Source organism: Mesocricetus auratus, unplaced genomic scaffold, assembly GCF_017639785.1.
Source record: "Mesocricetus auratus isolate SY011 unplaced genomic scaffold, BCM_Maur_2.0 Super-Scaffold_100006, whole genome shotgun sequence".
Lineage (NCBI taxonomy): Eukaryota > Metazoa > Chordata > Mammalia > Rodentia > Cricetidae > Mesocricetus > Mesocricetus auratus.
Window position 1 is genome coordinate 52289874 of NW_024429190.1, and position 21437 is coordinate 52311310.

Sequence of the window (21437 nt, forward strand, 5' to 3'; positions counted from 1 at the left end):
TGTGGAGAATATGGGAACATCTATCTTTCCCACAGTGTTCCTAAAACAAACTCAAGTACCCCTAAGCTTGTCAGAAGAAGCAAGCAGCTGGAAGCCCCTATTACTAGTCATGCTCACAACGACACTGGGAAGGTGACTTCCTTTTCTATTCAAGTCACTTTTATTCTAGCATACATAAAATATTACAACTTCTAAAGCTAGCTATCAAATTAAACAAGACTTTGTAAAAACCAAACACAGGCTAACTGTGTCAATGCATTGGAATGAGGTGGCATCTGGGGCAGATACAAGTTGCCACATTAAATATTCCCATAGTCAGAAAAATTAACAATGTAGAACTTCTGGAACAGACAACAGATTTTTATCACCATTTCCCCTCAAAAAAAAGAAAAAAAGATGTCGACTGGAAATCTTGTCACTGACTTTCGTATTACTCACCTCATGACCGTGACAAAACCCCTATAACCAAATACACTAAGAGGAAGAGGGATGTTGTTTGGTCTCACAGTTTCAGAGGGTTCCGCCCTTGATTGCTCAGTCCCAGACACTGGGCAGAGTATCACACCAGCAATGGAGGATGGCAGAAGCCGGCTACCCCACAGTGTGTGGGAGGGACTAGGACCCAGGTGTCACCTTCAAAAGCACACCCCTGTGATCGACTTCATAGCTGAGGCTCAGCTCCTAAAATTTCCATGACCTCCCCCAAGTAACACCACAAGCTAAAGATCAACAATCACAGACTGAACAAACACACACACACACACACACACACACACACACACACACACACACACACACACACACGAGACTACAGGGCACATGTCATTCAAACTACAACACTCATGTTATTTTTAACACACCAGAGCCTCTGATTAGGTAATGTGTGCTTGCTTTAGTCACAGTTCATAAGATAGTACTGTTCTGCTCAGTGACTACATCAACATATTTAACCCTGGGAATGGAGCACTAGAAAGTCTGCCTTGGCCAATTTTTTTCTCTCACAATGTTCCTTCCTAGAATGCCACATGTTAAAAAAAAAAAAAAAAGGAAGGAAAGAGGGAGGGAGAGAGGGAGGGAAGGAGGGACGGAGGAGAAAGAAATCATTCTAAATGGGATATCAAATCTCAATTTTTAAATTTCTATTATATTTTCTGTTTCTTGTATAAAAGGGAAAAGAAGAAATATCTTCTGATGGGCATGGTGGCACACACCTTTAATCCCAGCACTCGGGAGGCAAAGGAAGGTAGATCTCTGTGAGTTCAAGGCCATCCTGGTCTACAGCGTGAATTCCACAACAGCTAGGGCTATAAAGAGAAACCCTGTCTTTCTTTTCTTTTTCCTCTTCCCTTTCTAATTTAAGTAATAATTTTAATTCATTTTTTTTTGCAACAGGATCTAACTGTGTAACTCCAGGTGACCTAGAAATCATGGTGGTCTGCCTGTCTCTGTCTCCTGAGTGTTAGAATTAAAGTTACTACCACACCTGTGTTCGTGCTATCTCTCTGTCTCTCTTAGATTTCCCCCCACTGTTATTTATGTGGGGGGAGGAGGGTCTGTATAAGTGTATGTAATGTGTAAGGTATCAGATCCCTAGGAACGGGAGTTACAGGTGGCCCTGGGAACCAAACCCAAGTCCTCTGAAAGAGGAGCGTGCACTCTTTAAAATGCTCGCTCTTAACCACTGAGCCATCTCTCCAGTCCCTGAAGCCACTACAGTTAACCACACTCACTTTCCCTGTAGGGAACTAACATGAGCCTTGCATTTGGAGGCTGCCCGGGATCGCTGCCTTCCCTTCCTTGAGAGCCTTAACCCCGATGGCCACACCACTCACCATTCTCTTTCCTCAGCCTCGAAATGAACTTCTTTGGTGGGATGACGCCAACCTTCTTCTTCTGCGTGGCAATGCTGTGGAAAAGGTCCGCCAGGCATGTGAGCAGGTTTTCCTTCTTTTTCTGCTGGGCCTTGTATGCCAACACATTCTCCCGGAAGGGCCGGCAGAAGTACAATGCCTGAAGCACGGAGTTACAGTAGCACGTGTTTCCAAACTGCCAAAGCACAAGAGAGGTGGCTGGAATCATTGTCTGGGGACAAGCCACCTCTGAGCAGGGGAGGGGAGGGAGATGCCAGGATCCAGGACCCTGCCAGTCCCCACGTTCCCATTTCAGATTCCAACAGGCCAAATTAGATAACAGTGGATCTGATCAAGAGGGGCAGGGACGCCGGGTGTTGGTGGCGCACACCTTTAATCCCAGCACTTGGGAGGCAGAGGCAGGCGGATCTCTGTGAGTTCGAGGCCAGCCTGGTCTACAAGAGCTAGTTCCAGGACAGCCTCCAAAGCCATAGAGAAACCCTGTCTCGAAAAACCAAAAAAAAAAAAAAAAAAGAGGGGCAGGGACAAAGGGAAACAACAGGGGTTCTCACCCTCCCTAATGCTTCGACTCTTCAGTGCAGCTCCTCAAGTTGTGGTGACCCCAACCGTAAAATCATTTTCGTTGCTACTTCATAACTGTAATTTTGCTCCTGTTATGAATCGTAATGTAAAAATCTGTGCCCTCCGGTGGCCTTGGGTGACCCCTGGGAAAGGGTTGTTTGACTCCAGAGAGCAACACAGGTTGAAAACCATTGTGACACAAAGTCATCCCCCCTTAACTGCAGTTTTGCTTGCCAAGCTTTCAGTTATGCAGAGTCAACCACAGTCTGTGAACATTACATGGAAAATTACAGAAATAAATTATAAATTTTCTATTGTGCACCATTCTGAGCAGTGACATGGAATCTCGCACCATCCTACACCACCCTGCCCTGGGTGTGAATCATCCCCTTAGTCTAGTGGCGTCACAATGTATGGTACCTGCCCACTGACCACTTAGCAGACATCTTGGGTACCACAAGTAGCCTTTGTATTACTCAACAATGGCCCCAACCTAGTATCCAGAAACAAACTAATACTGATGGTTTACTGTAACTGTTCTATTTTATTAGAACATTATTTAATCTCTTGTGCCTAGCATAAAGATTAAACTTTATCACCAGAGAATATGCATAGGAAAAACACATTCTATATAGAGTTTGGTACTATCCAGTTTTAGGCATCCCTTGTGGATTCTGGAATGCACAGATAAGAGAAGACTACTAATTCCAGTGCTTTTCTGATCCATCAAAGTCTAACTTATAATAAGCACTCTGACTAGGAATCTAATGATATCTGGTACTTAGAAAAAGAGTCAGGAGCCAGGTGTTGGTGGTGCATGCCTTTAATCCCAGCACTTGGGAGGCAGAGGCAGGCCTCCCAAGTGAGTTCAAGGCCAGCCTGGTCTACAGAGTGAGCTCCAGGACAGCCTCCAAAGCAATGCAGAGAAACCCTGTCTCAAAAAACAAAAAAAAGAAAAAAAAAAAAAAGAGACAAGAAACTGGGTGGTGGTGGTGCACACCTTTAATCCCAGTACTCAAGAGGCAGAGGCAGGAGGATGTCTGCGAGTTCAAGATCACTCTGGTCTACAGAGCAAGTTCCAGGACAGCTAGGGCTTTTACACAAAGAAACCCTGTCTCAAAAAAATAAAAAATAAATAGACAAGAAAAAAAAACTTGCATAGCTTGGGGACTCAGAAAAGCACTGGTTAAGGAAAAGGCACAGCGCAGGCATGGTGAAGCACATTAGACCCCAGCTCTTGGGAAGCTGAGGCCCGAGGATCATTGCAATAGAAGCCAGCCTGTACTACACAATGAGTTCGAGGCCAGCTTGAGCTATAGAGGGAGATCCTGTCTCAAAACAAAACAAAACAAAACGAAAATCTCCAATGACTGTGAAAATAAAAATTAAAAAAAAAGAAAAACCTGAGGTGACTGGGGATGTAGCTCAGTGGGAGGTGTGTATGTTTGTGTGTGTGTGTGTGTGTGTGTGTGTGTGTGATATATGTGTGTATGTATATATGGGCGTGTGTGATGTATGTGTATATGTGTATATGTGTGTGATATATGTATATATGCACATATGTGTATGTATACATGCATGTATAATGTATATATATGTGTGTGTGCAATATATGTATATGTGTACATAGGCGTATGTATATATTGTGTGATGTATGTTTGTTTGTTTGTTTATTTATTTATTTTGGTTTTACGAGACAGGGTTTCTCTGTATTGTTTTGGAGGCTGTCGGTCCAGCCCGGCCTCGAACTCACAGAGATCCGCCTGCCTCTGCCTCCCAAGTGCTGGGATTAAAGGCGTGTGCCACCACCGCCCGGCGTGATGTATGTTTATATGTGTGTACATATGTATGTGTGTATATATGCACATGTGTATATATGTGTGTGATGTATGTATATGTGTGTGATATATGTATATATGCACATATTTGCATGTATATATGTGTGATGTATGTATATAGGTGTGTATATATGCACATATGTGTATGTATAAATGTGTGATACATATATACATATACACACACAACAGTGGGGAGAATTACTCAAGGAGTTAAGAAGCACCAGCTCAACGGAAGCCTTTAGGGAACAGAGCTTGTTTTCTGTCAGGACTGCTGTGGCCGCTGCCCCAGAGTGCAAAGTCTCACTCCAACGCAGTGGAGCAAAAAGTGTCTCCACAGGTCACCCTCCCAACTTCCTAGCTCTTACCTCCTAAATTACCCTGCCTTGTGTTTCTTCCAAGGTGGCAATTGTCCCAATATGGTATCACACAAGTTCCTGGTCCCCCTATAATCAGATCAGGGCCCACACAGCAATAGTCTCTCCCTCTTCAGGTCACAGACACTGAGATTTTGACTGCGGAGGCAAAAATCATTATCTCACTGGCTTCTAAGTGGCTGGATGCCTAACTCTGTGGGAGGACCCAGCTGAGACCTGTACTTTACAGCTATCCCACTCACCAAATGAGCAGGAAGAAATTCCAAAGAAATAACAAGATTCATAGCCCAAATCCCCAAGTGCCATAGAAGGCCAAATGCCCCATGCAGGGGCATCTTCTCTAAGCGGCCTCTGGGTGCAAACATCTTAGGTTCCTGTATGCTTGAATGCTCCTTGTCAGAACCATGTAACAGGTGACAAACGTTCACACACAGGCTGGCATCTCCATAAATTAGCAACCAAGGAATCTTAAATGAAGCTATTAATAGATACAACTTTGTAACTCTTCTACTAGCTAGGCAAGATCTGCAATTCTCCATTGTCTGCATTTTTTTTTCCTTAGTCAAGGAAAAATTCCCACGGACTGAATAACTTTCTCCAGCTAAGTGGAGGCCCCTGCACAGTGGCTAAAATAAACTATATGAAAATTAGAAGACTGGGTTTTGCCAATACAAGAACCTGTATTCCCAGGACCTTGCATAGCATTCCCTCTCCAGCCTTCTCTCTGCTTCTCAGTGTCTTTTACCCAGACACTCTTGAGTCACAACTGGCCTGAACTAGTGATCAACTCTGGGGAAATGAAAGGAGCGTTTTCCAAATGTCGATAACACACCCAAGCCTCCACCAGGGCCTCTCTCAAGGCCTCTCATTCATCCACTCGGGCTCAAGAAGGAGAAACCATTGCAAGCACTATTAATGTCGAAATGGGGGCCAGAAAGGCCAAGTTCCTTGTGGCAGCTCACACCCCAGTTAACAGTACATGAGAATAAAAATGGAGGTCTTTCCTTTGTATCCAAGACAGTATTTACTTGCAAAGAATGTGTCCAGCGTCTCCAGGCACGCTTCACAGCAGGAAACTGGGAGACTGGCAGAGCGGCTGCTCCAGAAATCGTATCTGTGATCTAACACCCTTATCACCTAGAACTTCTATGAAGAGGATACAGTATGGTACACGCCTTTAATCCCAGCACACGGGAGGCAGAGGCAGGCGGATCTCAGTGAGTTCCAGACCAGCCTGGTGTACCGAGCCAGTTCTAGGACAGCCTCCAAAACAATACAGAGAAACCCTGTCTCAAAAAACTAAACAACAACAACAAAAAAGTAGAAAGCCCACAGGGGTGATGGGAAATACCACCTTAACACCCAGGTAATACCACCTTAACACCTGACACACACCTTACCAAGGAGCATAAGGAGAGCCAGGTACTAGGTGCTACTGCCTAGCCTAAAGGAAACCAGTGCTGTGAAAGTTTCCTCCAAGATTGAAACACCACATCCCACAGGGACGCTCCATAAGTAGGAAAGCAACCAACTCAGAATAGTTTCAGGAAGTCCCTGAAACTGACTGGATCTACTAGGCCCCTCCCTGCCGGAGTGAGCAGAGCTGAACTACAAAGGAGTTTATCAGAAGAACAAAAGCTGCAGAGAAGACTCTGAGACTACACAGCTGCCTGGAAAAAGCAGAAACCAGCTGAGCTGCCTGGAGGAGGTTTGGAACAGAGGCACCCAGAGAGGGCACTGTCCACCCTGTTGTGTTGCCTGCAGGCTGTGCAGTGTTCTCCAGTTTTCCCAACTTTAGTGTCTGTCACACATGCTGGGGTGGGCCTTGGTGATGCAGCTGCCTTTGACTCATTTCTGCTCCTCTAAGTAACCCCTCACCCATATTCCTGTAAGTAGCCCCAATAAAACTCATTGGGTCACCAAAATGGACTTGGATGGTATCTGCAATTTGGTCTGTTGTGAGCTCCCTATCTGGGGTGAGTAGATGTGTGTTGTATCTCTCGGGAAAAGTTTTGTCACACAACAATGGGGCTAAGTAATTCTGGGATAAATGACTCTTGGTCTCACCCCCTACCTCAAGTGGAGATCCTACTTATGTTATTACGTATCTCTAGTACAGGTCAAGCTGTAATGGCCCACACTACAACAAAGACTGAGAAGTTCACCCTGTGAGAAAGGGAGGACAAATAACTCAAAGCAGTTTTGGCCATGAATGCTAATGAAATCACTAAAAGTGATATATACAAAGGGAATCCCTCAGGCTTGCAGCAAAGGGGTTGTGGATTCAATTAATAATGTAGTAATTAGGTCCTTTGCTGGGGACAACTGTTAGTACATTTTAAATAGTAGATTAAAATACCTGTCTCCAGTATTTGCTTCTACTACTAACTAAAGCCCACAGCTATTTAAATGTGAGTAATGATGGTAATGGCAGCAGGGACTTGGGCTTTGGTCCATAAGCCTAGAGTCACAGGCAGAGGCGGGAGGATCACGGAAAGCTCAAGGCCAGCCAGGTCTCCATAACGAGTTCAGGACCAACAGAGATACAAAGCAAGATTGTGTCTCACAAAGCAAAAACAAAAGTCAGCCAGCACATTACATCAAATACCCTAAAATATTGGAAACCAAAAAAAAATACTTACATTGACCAATCCGAAGTAGTGTTCATTGATCGGAAACTGCTCTGGACCAATGTCTTTTTCCAGAGCAGAGGCATTGGTGCCCTACAAGAAAACATAACAAGAGTTTTGTGGCATGAAAACAGACGAGGAAATGAGGTGATGAGAGCTGGACCACTCCTGCAACAAGCATCCATTGTCAACAACATTCAGAGGGATGTGGGATGCTGGAAGTAAACAGATTTGCTACCCACGCCATCACTGTTCTTCTCACCCAACTTATATGTCGCCCCAGTCCTGCACTGTGTGGTTTGAGATAGATATGCAAATGAGAAAATGATCTTCTGAATAAAACATTGCAGACAGCTGCAGCAACTTTCAGAAACTGGGTGCCTGGAAGACAGGACCACTTTCAAAGTCAATTTCTTTATTCTAATAAGGCTAGACTGCACACCTGTTGAGCCAGTCACTAAGTCCAGGCATTAACAAGAATGGTGACAAAACAGACATACATGCCTGCTCTCATTGAGTTCCCATTTTCATACCTGAAGACAGCCTGAATCATGAAGCAAATCTATTAGACAATACACTAGGAGGTGATTGAGTACAATGGAGAAAAATAAGCTATGAAATGGCCTAGGGTCAGTTGGGATGCTGGGTGGGGCTGAGGGGAATGAGAGTTGTACAGGCTGCCCAACTGTACCTTTAACTAGAATAGTCAGGGCAGGTCCTACTGAGAAGGCACTATGTCCAGAGGATGTCACAGACAATGAAAGGATCCAGTGTGAAACCTGACATGCACACAATTGCTAAACCCGGTGATACTCGGGCATGGCAAGAGTAGCAGCTCCTGTGTCCTCCGTGCTGGGGACCACACAGTTTATCCTCACAAAGCTCACATTAACTAAGAACTATGGGAAATGACCATTTTTATTTGCCTACATCTAGAATTAACTTAAAACCCAAAAGAATGACGCCGGGAGGTGGTGGTGCAAGCCTTTAATCCCAGCACTCGGGAGGCAGAGGCAAGCGGATCTCTGAGTTCGAGGCCAGGCTGGACCGACAGCCTCCAAAACAATACAGAGAAACCCTGTCTCGTAAAAACTAAAAAAAAAAAAAAAAAGTTTGGGTACATCTGTGCAGGATTTTTTTTTTCTTAATTACGTCATTTGCAGTAGGAAAATCCACCTTTAATCTGGATCTTCTGAGGTGGGAAGATCCGCCTTTCATCTGGACCACACCTTCTCCTGGCAGCCTACGTAAAGGACATGGAAAAAGGAAGCCTGTTCTCTTTGTCTGCTTGCTCTTGCCCTCACTGGCCAGTCCATTCCTTCATTGGCATTAGAGCTACTTCTTTGGGATTCCAGCCTGTACTGAAGACCGGCTGAGACATCCAGCTTCGTGGACTGAGCAACTACATGATTCTTGGGCCTTGCATTGGTAGACAGCCATTGCTAGACTAGCTGTGCCTGCCAGACTCTAATAAATGTCCCAAAGGCTGAACTGAGGAGTCAGGTTCAATCTCATCCAAGCGTTATCAGAGCCTATCCATCAAAACAGTGATGAAGCCCCCTGATCTGGGGCTAGCCATTGGTGACGGATGGTCATTTCTCCCTAAGATTGAGTGGGCTGGCTGTAAGTAAGAAAAGCTCACTCCCGTCAGGTACAGTCATCATTGGCCACTGAGAACAGGTTCCAGGTCCCCTCAAAAGACACTCGGTTCCTTTATGTAAATGGTCAGTGGTTCTCAACCTACCTAATGCTCCATCCCTTTAATACAGTTCCTCGTGTTGTGGTGACCCCCCCAACAATAAAATTATTGTGGACTACTTCATAACTGTTGTGAATCATAACGTAAACATCTGATATGCGACCCCTGGTGAAGGAGTTGTGACCCACAGGCTGAGAACCACTAGTATAGTAGTTGCTTATAACTTGTGTATGTCCTCCTGTGTGTCTTCTTTCCTGCAGTACTTATAACACCTGGTATCATATAAATACCATATAAACTGTTGGTACACTGAATTGTTTAGGAAATAAAGACAGTTTGAGTGATCAGTGAGATGGGTAAATGCCTCCCGTCGGCATTTGACTTGTCTATGAGTTCAGAGCCCATACATGGAGAAGGAGCAGTGGGTAGGATCAGAGTCTCTAGCTGATGGATGTTTCCTCATCATCTACAGCCTTCGTCTTCTCATGGAAGACTCATAGCTCACAGAACACAAGAATTTGGGAAACAGAAAACAGAAAGTTAAGTTTTTTATTTTTACAAAGTAATGCTCCTGGGCCTGGAGAGATGATTCATTAATGAAGAGTGTCTACTGCTCTTGTAGAGGACCTCACACCTAAATCAGATGGCTCACAACCACTTGTAACTCCAACTCCAGAAGATCTGAGGCTCTATTCTGGATTCCATACACACCTGCACACACACATACAGACACACACACACACAGACAGATACACATAAGTAACAGAATGAATCTCTAAACAATTTCTAATGCTGTATGTTCTTTTATTTATTTCTTATGTGTCCGAATGCTTTACCTGCACATGTGTAAGTGCACTATGTGTGTGTCTGGTGCCAGAAGAAGGTGTCAGCTCACCTAGGACTGGAGTTAAAGATGGTATGAGCCACCATGTTGGTGCTGGGCCAAACCTAGATCCTCTACAAGAGCAACAAGTGCTTGTAACCATTAAACTATCTCTTTAGCCTCCATCTCCTCCTGCAGAAAGACCATGGAGTAGACTGAGAACCAATCAAAATGGTCACTTGCCAAAGCACACTGTAAATAGAAAATCACTGGAACCTGAGCCAAATGAGTAGAAGTATGGCCCATTCTTACTCCAGTCTTAATTCCATGTGATGCCATCTCTCTGTGCTATGCATGTGATGCCATCTCTCTGTGCTATGCATGTGATGCCCATCTCTCTGTGCTATGCCACCATTCTAGACTCCTTTAGCCTCCATCTTAGAGAGGACGCAATGCTCAAACATGGGCCGGTTTCAGTACGGTTTCCTCAGTGTTGTGAGTGAAAGAGCCACTGTCTCCATAATAACATGGCTTCATTCTACAGATGAACCTTTGAAGTAACAGATCAAATTATAGCAGGATTTTACAGTACAGAAAAAAACTAACATTTTTAATGAAGTTATTTCTAAATTACAAGTTAATGTAAATGATGGGTATTAAACAGATCTATATGCATGTTTTCCAGAAAAATTAGATTATATGATAGGGAGATCAGGATAAATGTAAGATATGAAACACAGCAGTTAGAACAAGATCTCATTAGCTCTTTCTTTATGAAAAAAGGCAACATAGAGAAGTTAATACATGATTTTTTGCTAGTTATGTCTTGACTGTCTAAGCACTCATTTTGCCGTTTGTGAAAAGGGAGCCTGGAAGTGAGGGTGAAGATTTGAGTTGAGAACAGAGAGACCCTGAGGTGTCATACTATCCACTCGTGCAAAGTAGGAACTCATTATGAACCAAATTCTCGATCTTTTTCTGAATATACACCCAGACAAACATGCTGTACTAGAGGGAAAGAAAGGTCCAACAACCACACTGACTAGATTCACCCAAATTCACCCAGTTCTGGAGGCCTCACAAACATACTGCATTCGCACTGAGCGTGGTGACACAAACCTTTAGTGCCAGCACTCAGGAGGCAGAGGAAGATGGATCACTGAGTTCAAGACCAGTCTGGTCTACAAAGCGTGTTCCAGGACAGCAGCTGGGGCTACTCAGAGAAACCCTGTCTGAAAAACACAGAAAGAAAGAAAGAAAGAAAGAAAGAAAGAAAGAAAGAAAGAAAGAAAGAAAGAAAGAAAGAAAGAAAGAAACTGAATTCCAACATCATAGAATGCAGCTGCTATTTCCTACTTTTCTTGAGCATCCCCTTTACCTACCCCTCTCTAGCTAAACAGGAAAAGGAAGGAGGGAGGGGGAGGGAGGGAGGGAGGGAGGAAGGGAGGGAGGGAGGGAGGAATGAAGCGTTTTTATACCAGCAGTCCAGGACTCCCTTAACTGACTGAGTGGTGGGTTCACTGAACTATTCTATGTATACTTTTACAGCTACAGTCAGTCATGCATCTCTTAACCACGAGGACATGTTCTGAGAAATGTGTTACTTAGACCACTTTTATCAGAATACACACACCAGCCTGAACAGTACAACCCACCACCTACCTATGCTATATGAAGGGTGCATTACATATATGTACATATGTATGGAATGACTTATTGCTTCTTGGGGCTTGACAAAGGAAACGGAGGATCAAATCAAGTGCAAGAGAAAATGGTGAGATCCAGAAGGCACATAATACAGCTGCAGCAATGGCTCACTGGTTATAAGCAACTACTGCTCTTGCAGAGGACCCAGGTTCAGTTCCCAGCACCCACACAGTAGCTCACAATCATCTACAACTCCAGTCCCAGGGATCTAATGCTTTTTTCTGGCCTCCACAGGCTCCTGCATCCACATGGAGCACATAAACCCACTCAAGCACATATGCATACACATAAAAATAAACAAAGTTTAGGAGACAGAAGCAGGAGCCATATGATGCTGCCTCTGACATTACGTTGCACACGTAATGTGCAATGGGGAACTTTGTAAATGGAGTGCATGCAGAAATAGCCCAAAGCACAGTAAAACAAATACACAGTGCAGCTACTTAGCTTTTACTATCATTACCAAGTGTGCTGTCCCCTGCATAATAGTGTGTGCCGTTCTTTCATACAATCAGCAAGAGATTTGTTTCTACATGTCATCACAAAGATGCGGAGCATGTCACAATGAGGACTAGAAACTCATTGGGTCCCCAAGTTAGACTTTTATATAGTCATTATTTTGGTCTGTCCTGGTTTCTTTTCTGAGGAAAAAAGAAAAACATACACATATATACATACATACATACATACACGTGTGTGTGTGTGTGTGTGTGTGTGTGTGTGTGTGTGTGTGTGTATGTGGAGAGAAAGAGAAACAGAGAGACAGAGAGAGAGAATTATGCCTCCCGGGGGGGGGAATCTCTCACATACAACACTAGGCAGTAAAGTTTTATCTTCATTATACTCGTATAGAATCAGTGTGGTAAATGTGGCCCAGCATTTACCAAAACATTATTCAGCAGCACTTGGATGTGTATATAGGTGGAATAACAGCCCAGCAAGGACCACCCTTGTTCTAATCCCCCAAACTAGCGAATACATTATCTCACATGGCAAAGGAAAACTGAGATGGTATTAATTCACACATGGGGTGGGGGTGAGCTGGAGAAATGGCTCAGCAGTTAAGAGGCTGCTCTTCCAGAGGACCTGAGTTCGATGCCCAGCAACCACATGGTGACTCACACCATCCAGAGTGGAATCTGATGCCCTCTTCCGCCATAAAGGCATACATGCAGATGGAGCACTCTTAAAATAAGTAAATAAAATCTTCATAAAAATTGAATAGGGCTTACTCTGAATTATCCCATGGGCTCAGAATGTCCACAACTGTCCTTTGAAACGGGAGCACGATCAAGGCACTGCACAGCGATGCTGTGTGACAGCTTCAGAAGCTGCTGGCGGAAGGGACAAAGTCCAGGCATGCTCCTGCCTCTGCCATGGAAATGCTTGAGGAGTCTCCTCTGAAGCCTCCAACAGGAATGCAGCCCTGCAGCTCATGCAACAAGAATGCAACCCTCCAGCTGAGTGATGGTGGCGCATGCTTTTAATCCCAGCACCAGGGAAACAGGCAGATCCTTCGAGAACATCCTTCCAGGTCAACCAGGGTTACACAAAGGACCCTGTCTCAGAAAAAGGAGGAGGACGACGACGACAATGACGAAGAAGACGTAGAAGGTGAAGAAGACAAGATGAAGAGGAGGAGGAGGAGGAGGAGGAGGAGGAGGAGGAGGAGGAGGAATGCACTCCGCTTTGGATTTAAAAACTATAATAAAGTCGATGTGGGGCCATCTAAATGACTCAGCAGGTAAAGCACTTGACTTGCAAGGTTGCTGACCTGAGTTTGATCCCCAGGACCCATGTAGAGATGAAAGTAGAGAACCAACTTCAGAGACACTGTCCTCGGGCTTCCACCCATTCACTGTGCCACACATGCTCCTCACACACACAACAATAACAAATCAACCACTGCTAAGTAAACTAGCGTTTTTAAAAATAGTAAACGGATTGTTTAAGCCACAAGATAATATAACCGGCTACAACAGCCTAGGAAACTAACACTGTGTTTAATGATTCCCATCTTTAAGGACTGTCTGTACTTCCTCATCTCCATATAGCACCTAGCACCTGCAAGGACCTTAGACTCAACCCCAGAACTCAAAACAAAAATAAATCTGGATTTCACCCCCACATCTCCCAGAGAAGCTACAAACAGAGTAAGCTCCCCCAGAAGGGACACTTGTAGACAGCCGGCCTTTCCCAAAGGTACCAGAGGTGGACCCCTGCCTCTCTCTCCAGGGTCCCAGCAGAAGTTACTGCAGGGCTCCAGTCAGCAGCTGCAAGCCAACCACGTCTAACTCCGTCTGCACCCTGCAAGCGTCCCTTCGAACCCCATGCTGCACTAGTACAGGCATTTCCCATGTGCCTGTCTGCCCGCCCTCAACATCCATCTATCTGCTCCAATGGGGCATCTCACTTCTCTGGTGTTTTCCCACTCAGTGAATGGCCCTGCCCTCATCAGGACTCGGGCTGGAGCCCTCAGGTCACACACGGCATGGGCTGCTGCATCGCCCCCATCCATCTCTGTGCTCTACTGACAAACTCTTCCGTCTCTCCACGCACTTCTTTTTCAGCTGCAGCTAGACATGGCTGCGGGATTTCTCACCCACATCACTACCAGCTCCTATACAGCCTCCACCATCCTCCTTGGCCACCCCAACCATGCAGGAGTAGTGTTCTTTCTAAACACTGTTTTTGGAATCCCACTAGTGGCCTTCACTGCTGTCACTAACTTCACTTGTCATTCATTCTCCTGCACGCCCTGCCTAGACCAATGGCTGCCTTCCAGTCTCCAGTCACCCAAGTTCTTAACTACTCACTTTCCCCACGCCTATACCTTACAAGCCTAATTTCACGGCCAGCTCCTCGGGGAATTCTTCACAGGGCAGCCCCTCTCTGCAAAACCAGTGCTGTGGCTGGCAGAATGACTTCCCTCCCTATCCCTGGATTCCATCATGATGTCACCATGCATGGCAAAGGGGACTTTGCAGACATGACTAAGTGCAGTATCTCAATAAAGAATGTTTGTTCTGGTTTCTCTAGGTGGTAGATGGACTTGGCAGAATGGTCAGTGTCCCCACAGGTCAGAGTGAGTGAAGTCAGAGCTCAGAGACACTGGAACCACTGCACTTTTGGCTTCGGAGACAGAAGAGCCCATGAGTCAAGGAAGACAGGCAGCTTGCAGAAATCTCAAACGCCAGGAAGCAGATGAACCCTAGAACCTCAGGAGAGTGAGCGATCTGGCCACATACTATAAAAAAACAAGGCTACTCTTTTTGAGCTACTAGTTTAAGGAGAGAGAGAGACAGAGACAGAGACAGACAGACAGAGAGACAGAGAGAGACAGAGAGACAGAGAGAGAGAGAAAGAGAGTCAGAGACAGAGACAGAGACAGAGAGACAGAGACAGAGAGAGAGAAAGAGAAAGACAGAGAGAGACAGAGACAGAGAGAGACAGACAGAGACAGAGAGAGACAGACAGAGACACAGAGACAGAGAGAGAGACACAGAGAGAGAGAAACAGAGAGAGAGACAGAGACAGAGAGAGAGACAGACAGACAGAGAGAGAGAGACCTGTGTGTGCAGGTGCACATACTTCTGTGCAAGCATATGGAAGCCAGAGAAGGACATTGGTGTCATACTTTATCACCCTTACTCCCTTGAAGCAGGGTCTCTCCCTGAACCTAAAGCTGGTGGCTCGTAAACCTTAATGGAACTCCTAGCCCTGCCTCATCCCCCAGCATTGGAATTACAAATGCAAGCTACCACACTTGTCTTTTTACTTTGATGCTAGGATAAGAATGCACAGCTTGCCTACTAAGCTATCTCTCTAGCCACTAGGGTAATTTTTTTATAGCAGGAAGAAGAAACTAACACCTCTTCCACATCTCTCCATGCACACTGTCTCCCCCACATGACAACATTACTACTTATATACTTGTTAACATTTGGTCCCTAAAATCTCTATGATGTGGCAGCAAAGACCATATGACCTTCCCAATAACATATTCTCAACGATGAGCACATAGTAGGCCCACAGCATCTGTAGGCTAAATGAATTGTCAGGTGGATGAGCACAGACAGGGGTGGTTAGTGATGTCTGTGATGCAACTGTGTGCATGATAATTTGGACACAGATCTGTATATCCTGCCGATGTACTGTTCAATGAAGCATGAGTAGTACCCTCCAACACTTCCCCCATTCTCCCGTTCCCTTTATAGACACACAGGAATTGGTTTCCATGGATACAGAATATAACAGATATTGACATTTGGAACTAAGCTCTTGCTTTTACATCCTAGCATTTTCCTTCAGTAATATGAATCTTTGTAAATCTTCAACAGATTTGGGGGTTATATCCATAAAATGTAAAGGCATCCATGATACAGACATGACAGCTACCTCACCACACAGTGATAGTAATGATGATGAGTACTTAAAGGCTAATTAGGTGGTATTAATTAAGAATTTAAATGACCATGTCCCTCAATCCTGTAATTCTCCTTTTTATTATATAGATACACTCATGCAGGCAGATGCAGAGAATGTAACAATGACCCAACTCATATTGTGACTTCACAAAATGAAAATTCATCTGTCTCTTTCACATATATGTTCAAGCACATGCAGCACCTGTCAGTTGCAGCTGCCTTGCAGTGCTGTGGACACAGGGTCCTCAGATCTTGTCACTTTGTTGTGAGTGTGAGTCAGTTTGCAGCTGTTGGAACCAAGATGGTTATTCTAGCTCCTGCCACCAAATAACTTCTGTCACAGCAAAGGAGGAAAATGGAGGGATGGCTCCCTCTGCAAGGAGGCTCTTAAGAGGTACAACAGATACTTTTGCTTATAAACCCTCTGGCCAAAAATCCCAGTCTTATTGCCACATAGCTGCAAGGGAATCCGGCATAAGTGGTCATTACCTAAGCATTCATGACCAGTTAAAAATCCCTCTTACACTAGACATAGAAAGTAGATTCAGAAGGGACAGTCCAGTCGGCAGTGTCTCAAATAGTCCTTGCAGCAACAGTTGTCCCAGAAGAAACGAGAAGTACCACAAGCTGATTAAATAATTACGGTAATCTATATAAGTCTAAATAACAGACTACCATGTCAGTATTTTTATTTTTGTGGTAAAGGAATTAAATGCATGGCCTCCTACATTCCTATGCCATAGGTAATATTGAAAGTAAAAAAAATTTAGGTCGTGCTACACAAGACAAATGATAAGCAAATCACAACATGGTGGCAGTGTACACAGGACAACCCTAGAAAAGTCAAGTATTCAGGCAACACACAACTGACCCTGTTTGTGCCTGCTATGTACGTCACACTCTTCTGCATCTGAGGAATGAGATGTAAAAAGCCATGCAAGCCAGGCATTCGTGGCGCACGCCTTTAATCCCAGCACTCGGGAGGCAGAGGCAGACTGATCTCTGTGAGTTCAAGGCCACCTGGTCTACAAGGGTGAGTGCCAGGACAGCCTCCAAAGTTACACAGAGAAACCCTGTCTCGAAAAACCAAAATACATTAAAAAAAAAAAAAAAAGCCATGCAAGCCACTGTATTCAACGTGTACGTTTTAGTGAAACATTTCCAGAATACTTGGAAAATTACTTGCTTTTAACTTGAGGGTTTGTTTTCATTTTGTTTCATTGTTTTGGGGTGCTTTTTTGTTGTTTGTTTGTTTGTTTTTGTTTTTGAGACAGGTTCTTCCTACATTGTCCCAGGTAAAGCTCAACTCCTGGGCTCAAGTCATCCTCCTGCCTCCGCCTCCAGAGTAGCTGAGGTTATGAGAGCACAGCATTGTACCTGGCTAACACTTGGGAAAATATCAATAACACTACCAGAGAGTAGGGCTAAGGGGTGAGAAGATAACAGGGGCTTGTCTTCTTCTTTAAGATTTATTTATTTTATATGTATGCGTGTTTTACTTACATATGTGGATGTGCACTACTTGTGTGCCTACCTAGTGCCCACAAAGGTCAAAGGAGGACATCAAATCCCCTGGGACTGAAGTTACAGATGCTTGAAAATCACCATATGAGTGCTGGAAACCTGGGTCCTCTCCAAGAGTAATAACTGCTCTTAACCACTGAGCCATCTCTCCAGTACCAAGGCTTTCCTTTCTATCCCTTTAACTCTTAACTTTTTACTACAAAGATATATTATATTGGAATTCACATTTAATATGTTTAATTAATTAGTAAACTAATCCTCTACACGATCGAGCTAAGTGTGTACATCCCTCACTGCTGTCTGCCTTTTCTTGCCAGTATTTCTTTTGAGCTCTGACCCTTCACATCTCTTTGGAGCTCAGAGATTCTGGTGCTGATGTGGAGCCTGCCTATCCCAAAGGACAGCAGAGAGGTGAAGACTGTGGGTACCATACCTGTCGTGAAGTGCATTACCCTCCTACTGGGGGAGCCCAGCATAATGGCACAAATGGCAACTGGAGGCCCTGAAAACATAAATGCTTTATGACCAGATTCTGAGCAAAAAAAAAAAAAAAACCCAAACAATCCTTGTGGGAAAACCACAGGATGAGAAGTATAAGAAACCAAGTTCTTACTTCAGTGAAAAGAAAGTGGGGGAACCTTTTGAAAAACAATAGAAAGAATTTTATTAAAAATAGAATCTGAGCTGGGACAAGTTCCAACAAGCCTGCAATGTTAGCTTTTCAAAGCACCTCTAGAGGCTGCCAAGGGTGCTTCCAATACACACAACAAACAACTCCTGAAAGATAAAATCATGAATGCATAGGATGGCACAGAAAGGAACTTCTTCTTTAAGACAATTTTTAAAGGCAATTTATAAGGAAAACAAGTTAGAATTCCTTCAGGGAGGGAGGCTGGCTGAGAGAAAGCGATAATTAGAACAACATCACGATAAGGTCAAGGTCTATATGAAATGGTGAGCACATTGCTGCAATATGCAAGAGCCAAAAACAAAAATGCAGAGGCCACAAGGGTCCTTGGAAGTGAGCTAGACCACACAACGGGGGTAAAGATCAATGCCAGAGAATAAATGGCCTTGCCCTAGATATCCCAAAGGCAGCTAGCTCATTTATCTGCATCCCAGGACGTGTCGCCTCTCTTTCAATTTTGTACAAAGCAGAGAGGAGACCCAGGGAGAGCCAATGATTATATCTAAATTCATACAGAAGAAGGCATTGATTATAGAGAGTGAATTAAACCAGATGACGGGGTGGTGAATGTCGCTGGTAGAGCTCTAGATTTATGTTCTAAAAGCTCCTCTATCAATTAGATGTCCACAGGGTTAGGGAACATTCAAAAGGACCATATTCCTGGACTTCCAGTGGCAAAGGTCATCACACAGCCCAGGGACAGGATGCAGCCCGAGTTTGTGGCATGAGTCAAGAGCCAGCATTAAGGTTCAGGGGGAATAAGGGACCTGGTGCCTCATATGTACTCAATAATGACAACAGATAAGTGGAAAGCAGTATTTACTGTGTAGTCACTTCTCCAAGGGCTTTGTGCACATTTTATTCATTTTAATCTTTCCAAAAATCCAATGAGGTGAGTACAGTTATTCTTCCCAGTAGGAGAGAAAAAGAGAGAGGGAGGGGGGAGACAGAGAGAGAAAGGGAAAGGGAGAGAGAAGTCATGAGTGCGTATTCATGTGGAAGTAAGGATGATGTCTATCTCAATCACTCACTCTCCACCGTATCTTTTGAGACCAGTCCTCTCACTGAATCTGAGCTCATCCATCAGGCTAGACATTAGTGTGGTACAGGAGCACCCCTATGTCAGAGGCATTCCTTGAAATAGGAAACATCCCAGTTCTCAAACAAAATCTTCATCAGGGGATGGAGAGATGTCTTAGTGGTTGAGAGCTCTGGTTGCTCTATCAGAGGACCAGGGTTTGATTCCCAGCACCCACAGAGAGGCTCACAGCTTTCTGTCACTCCAATCCTGGGAGATCCAACTCCTTGGGAGTCTGGCACAAACATGGTGCAGAAGTACAAGCTAGCACACAACCATACACAAGAGTAAAACAAAATAAACAATACAAGCATAGGACACTACAACCTGCTTGAAGGAGTGGGGCTGGCAGAAACACGACATGACATGTTGTCAAGGGGGGGAAAAGGGTTTTCCATCATTGTTTCAAAGCCTTTACCCAACTGATAAAATTATGTTAAATTTTAAAAGGCAAAAAGAGAACTGAATTCTAAGGAGTAAACCAGTTAACATCAAATAATAAAATCAGGTGCAATCTTAACCCTCCAACTTAAAATTCCTGCACAGACGCTGCAAACAATGTAACAAAGCGAGGGAACACACAGGGTATCCGTAATTACTAGAGTACGCGGAACAAAAGTGTCTCAGTCCATCAACACAGCTCATATGGGAACGCACAGGGTATCGGTAATTACTAGAGTACGAGGAACAAAATTGTCTCAGTCTATCCACACAGCTCATATCTCCTAACAAAGCTATGGGGGAAGAAAGAAAAGGAAGAGAAAACTGGACTTGGATTATTTAGACATATATTTTATTCAAATGTATATTGTATCCACAGCAAGCTGAAGCACATCTACCACACCTTCAAAACATACAAAAGCAGATCGGGATGCGAGACCCCAGAACTATCTAGGCCATGGCTTCATTCCTCAGAGCCACGCCTTGTTGGGCATACTTTCCCTTTCCAGCTGTCTCCACCTCACCATGTGGCTTCAATGTCACTTATTCCCTGACCCCTGTTCCTCACAGACCTCCTCTGAGCAGTCAACTGCTTTTATAAAGTTTTACTGGAACACAGCCGTGACCATTCATACACTCGTTGCAACTACGTTCAGGAGACAACAGTGGGGTCATGGAGTTGTGGCGGAGATACGACGACCCACAAAATCTAAACTATTTACAATCTAGCCCTCTACAGAAAAGCCCACCAGCTCTACACTAGACCCATCAGTCCAGAGTCTCCTCCGGAAGTGATTATGTCTGACTCATGTGCCAACACCTGGCAGTATTGGCCATAGTAAGAACTTGCCACATCTGCTCACTGAACATACTTGGGAAAATGAGGAAGGCTGGTGAACGGCATGTACTCAGTTTCTCCAAGGTGTACATCTGTGTGCTCATGTAATGTCCCTCACAAACCCAAGGTAGAGGCCTCCCATCCTGCACATGGAAACGTTGAGGGAGAGCTGCCAAGTTCACTGAGCCAGTGAGGGCAGAGCCAGGGACCCAAACCCGCAACATCCGTCTCCAGAATCCACTGCTGACTGTGAGTCAGGCCAGATAATGCTTCATTCACATGGTCAGCAATTCCTTCGCTGCCAGTGGAGGGAACAGGCAGAGATCCAGAAGTAGTTTCCTGGCTACTGGCTGGGCGCATCCCTGAGTGTTAGGAATGGCCGTCCTGGTTAGGAGCTAGCAAAGCATCCCCAATGAGTTGCTGTGCCACTAAGCAGCACTGAACCTAACTCTCCCTGCCAATAAATCACCAATGGGCGCCACCCACCCCGACCTCACAGGCAAAGAAGAGGTGTGGATGACCATGCTGAAGAAGCTGAAATAACTTGCCAAGATCAGGTCTCAGCTTAGGCACAAGTCAGTGGGGGCCAAACTCGACGACCCCGGCCGGCTCCAGGTTGGAGAGCCTTTCCCTGGCACCTCTCGGAGCTCCAGCAGGGAGTCGGCTATGCCCCCTCAGGGATGATGCCCCTTTGATTCTGACTCGCCTTATGTTCTCTTCTTGTCACTTTCCAAAGAACGGTGGTAGGGGTGGCATTCTGGCAAGGCCTCACGCTAGAATCCAGCTCTGGAAAATGTCAGCCCCGGGTTCATCCTTCCACTCCCCAGGCCTGCCACCCCTGTCTCCGTGCTCAAGGTTTCCGGTGAAAAAACCATGGACCAGGCACCCTCCTCCCAGCATGGGCAGAACGGAGGAGTCGGCACGCTGGAGAATCAGCT

The 21437-nt window shown here is 44.9% G+C and overlaps 1 protein-coding gene across 2 annotated transcripts in view; it reads right to left on the reverse strand.

Annotated features, from left to right (window-relative positions):
• The window catches only part of Usp46 (ubiquitin specific peptidase 46), a 68627-nt gene that overhangs the window by 33181 nt on the left and 14009 nt on the right, over positions 1-21437 (reverse strand). For both annotated transcript variants that reach the window (XM_005080785.4, XM_040747204.1), the window contains exons 2-3: positions 7287-7367; positions 1833-2046 (exon numbers count right to left, since the gene is read on the reverse strand). In XM_005080785.4, the coding sequence (XP_005080842.1) occupies positions 1833-2046; positions 7287-7367 (295 nt within the window). The remainder of the gene's footprint in view (positions 1-1832; positions 2047-7286; positions 7368-21437) is intronic.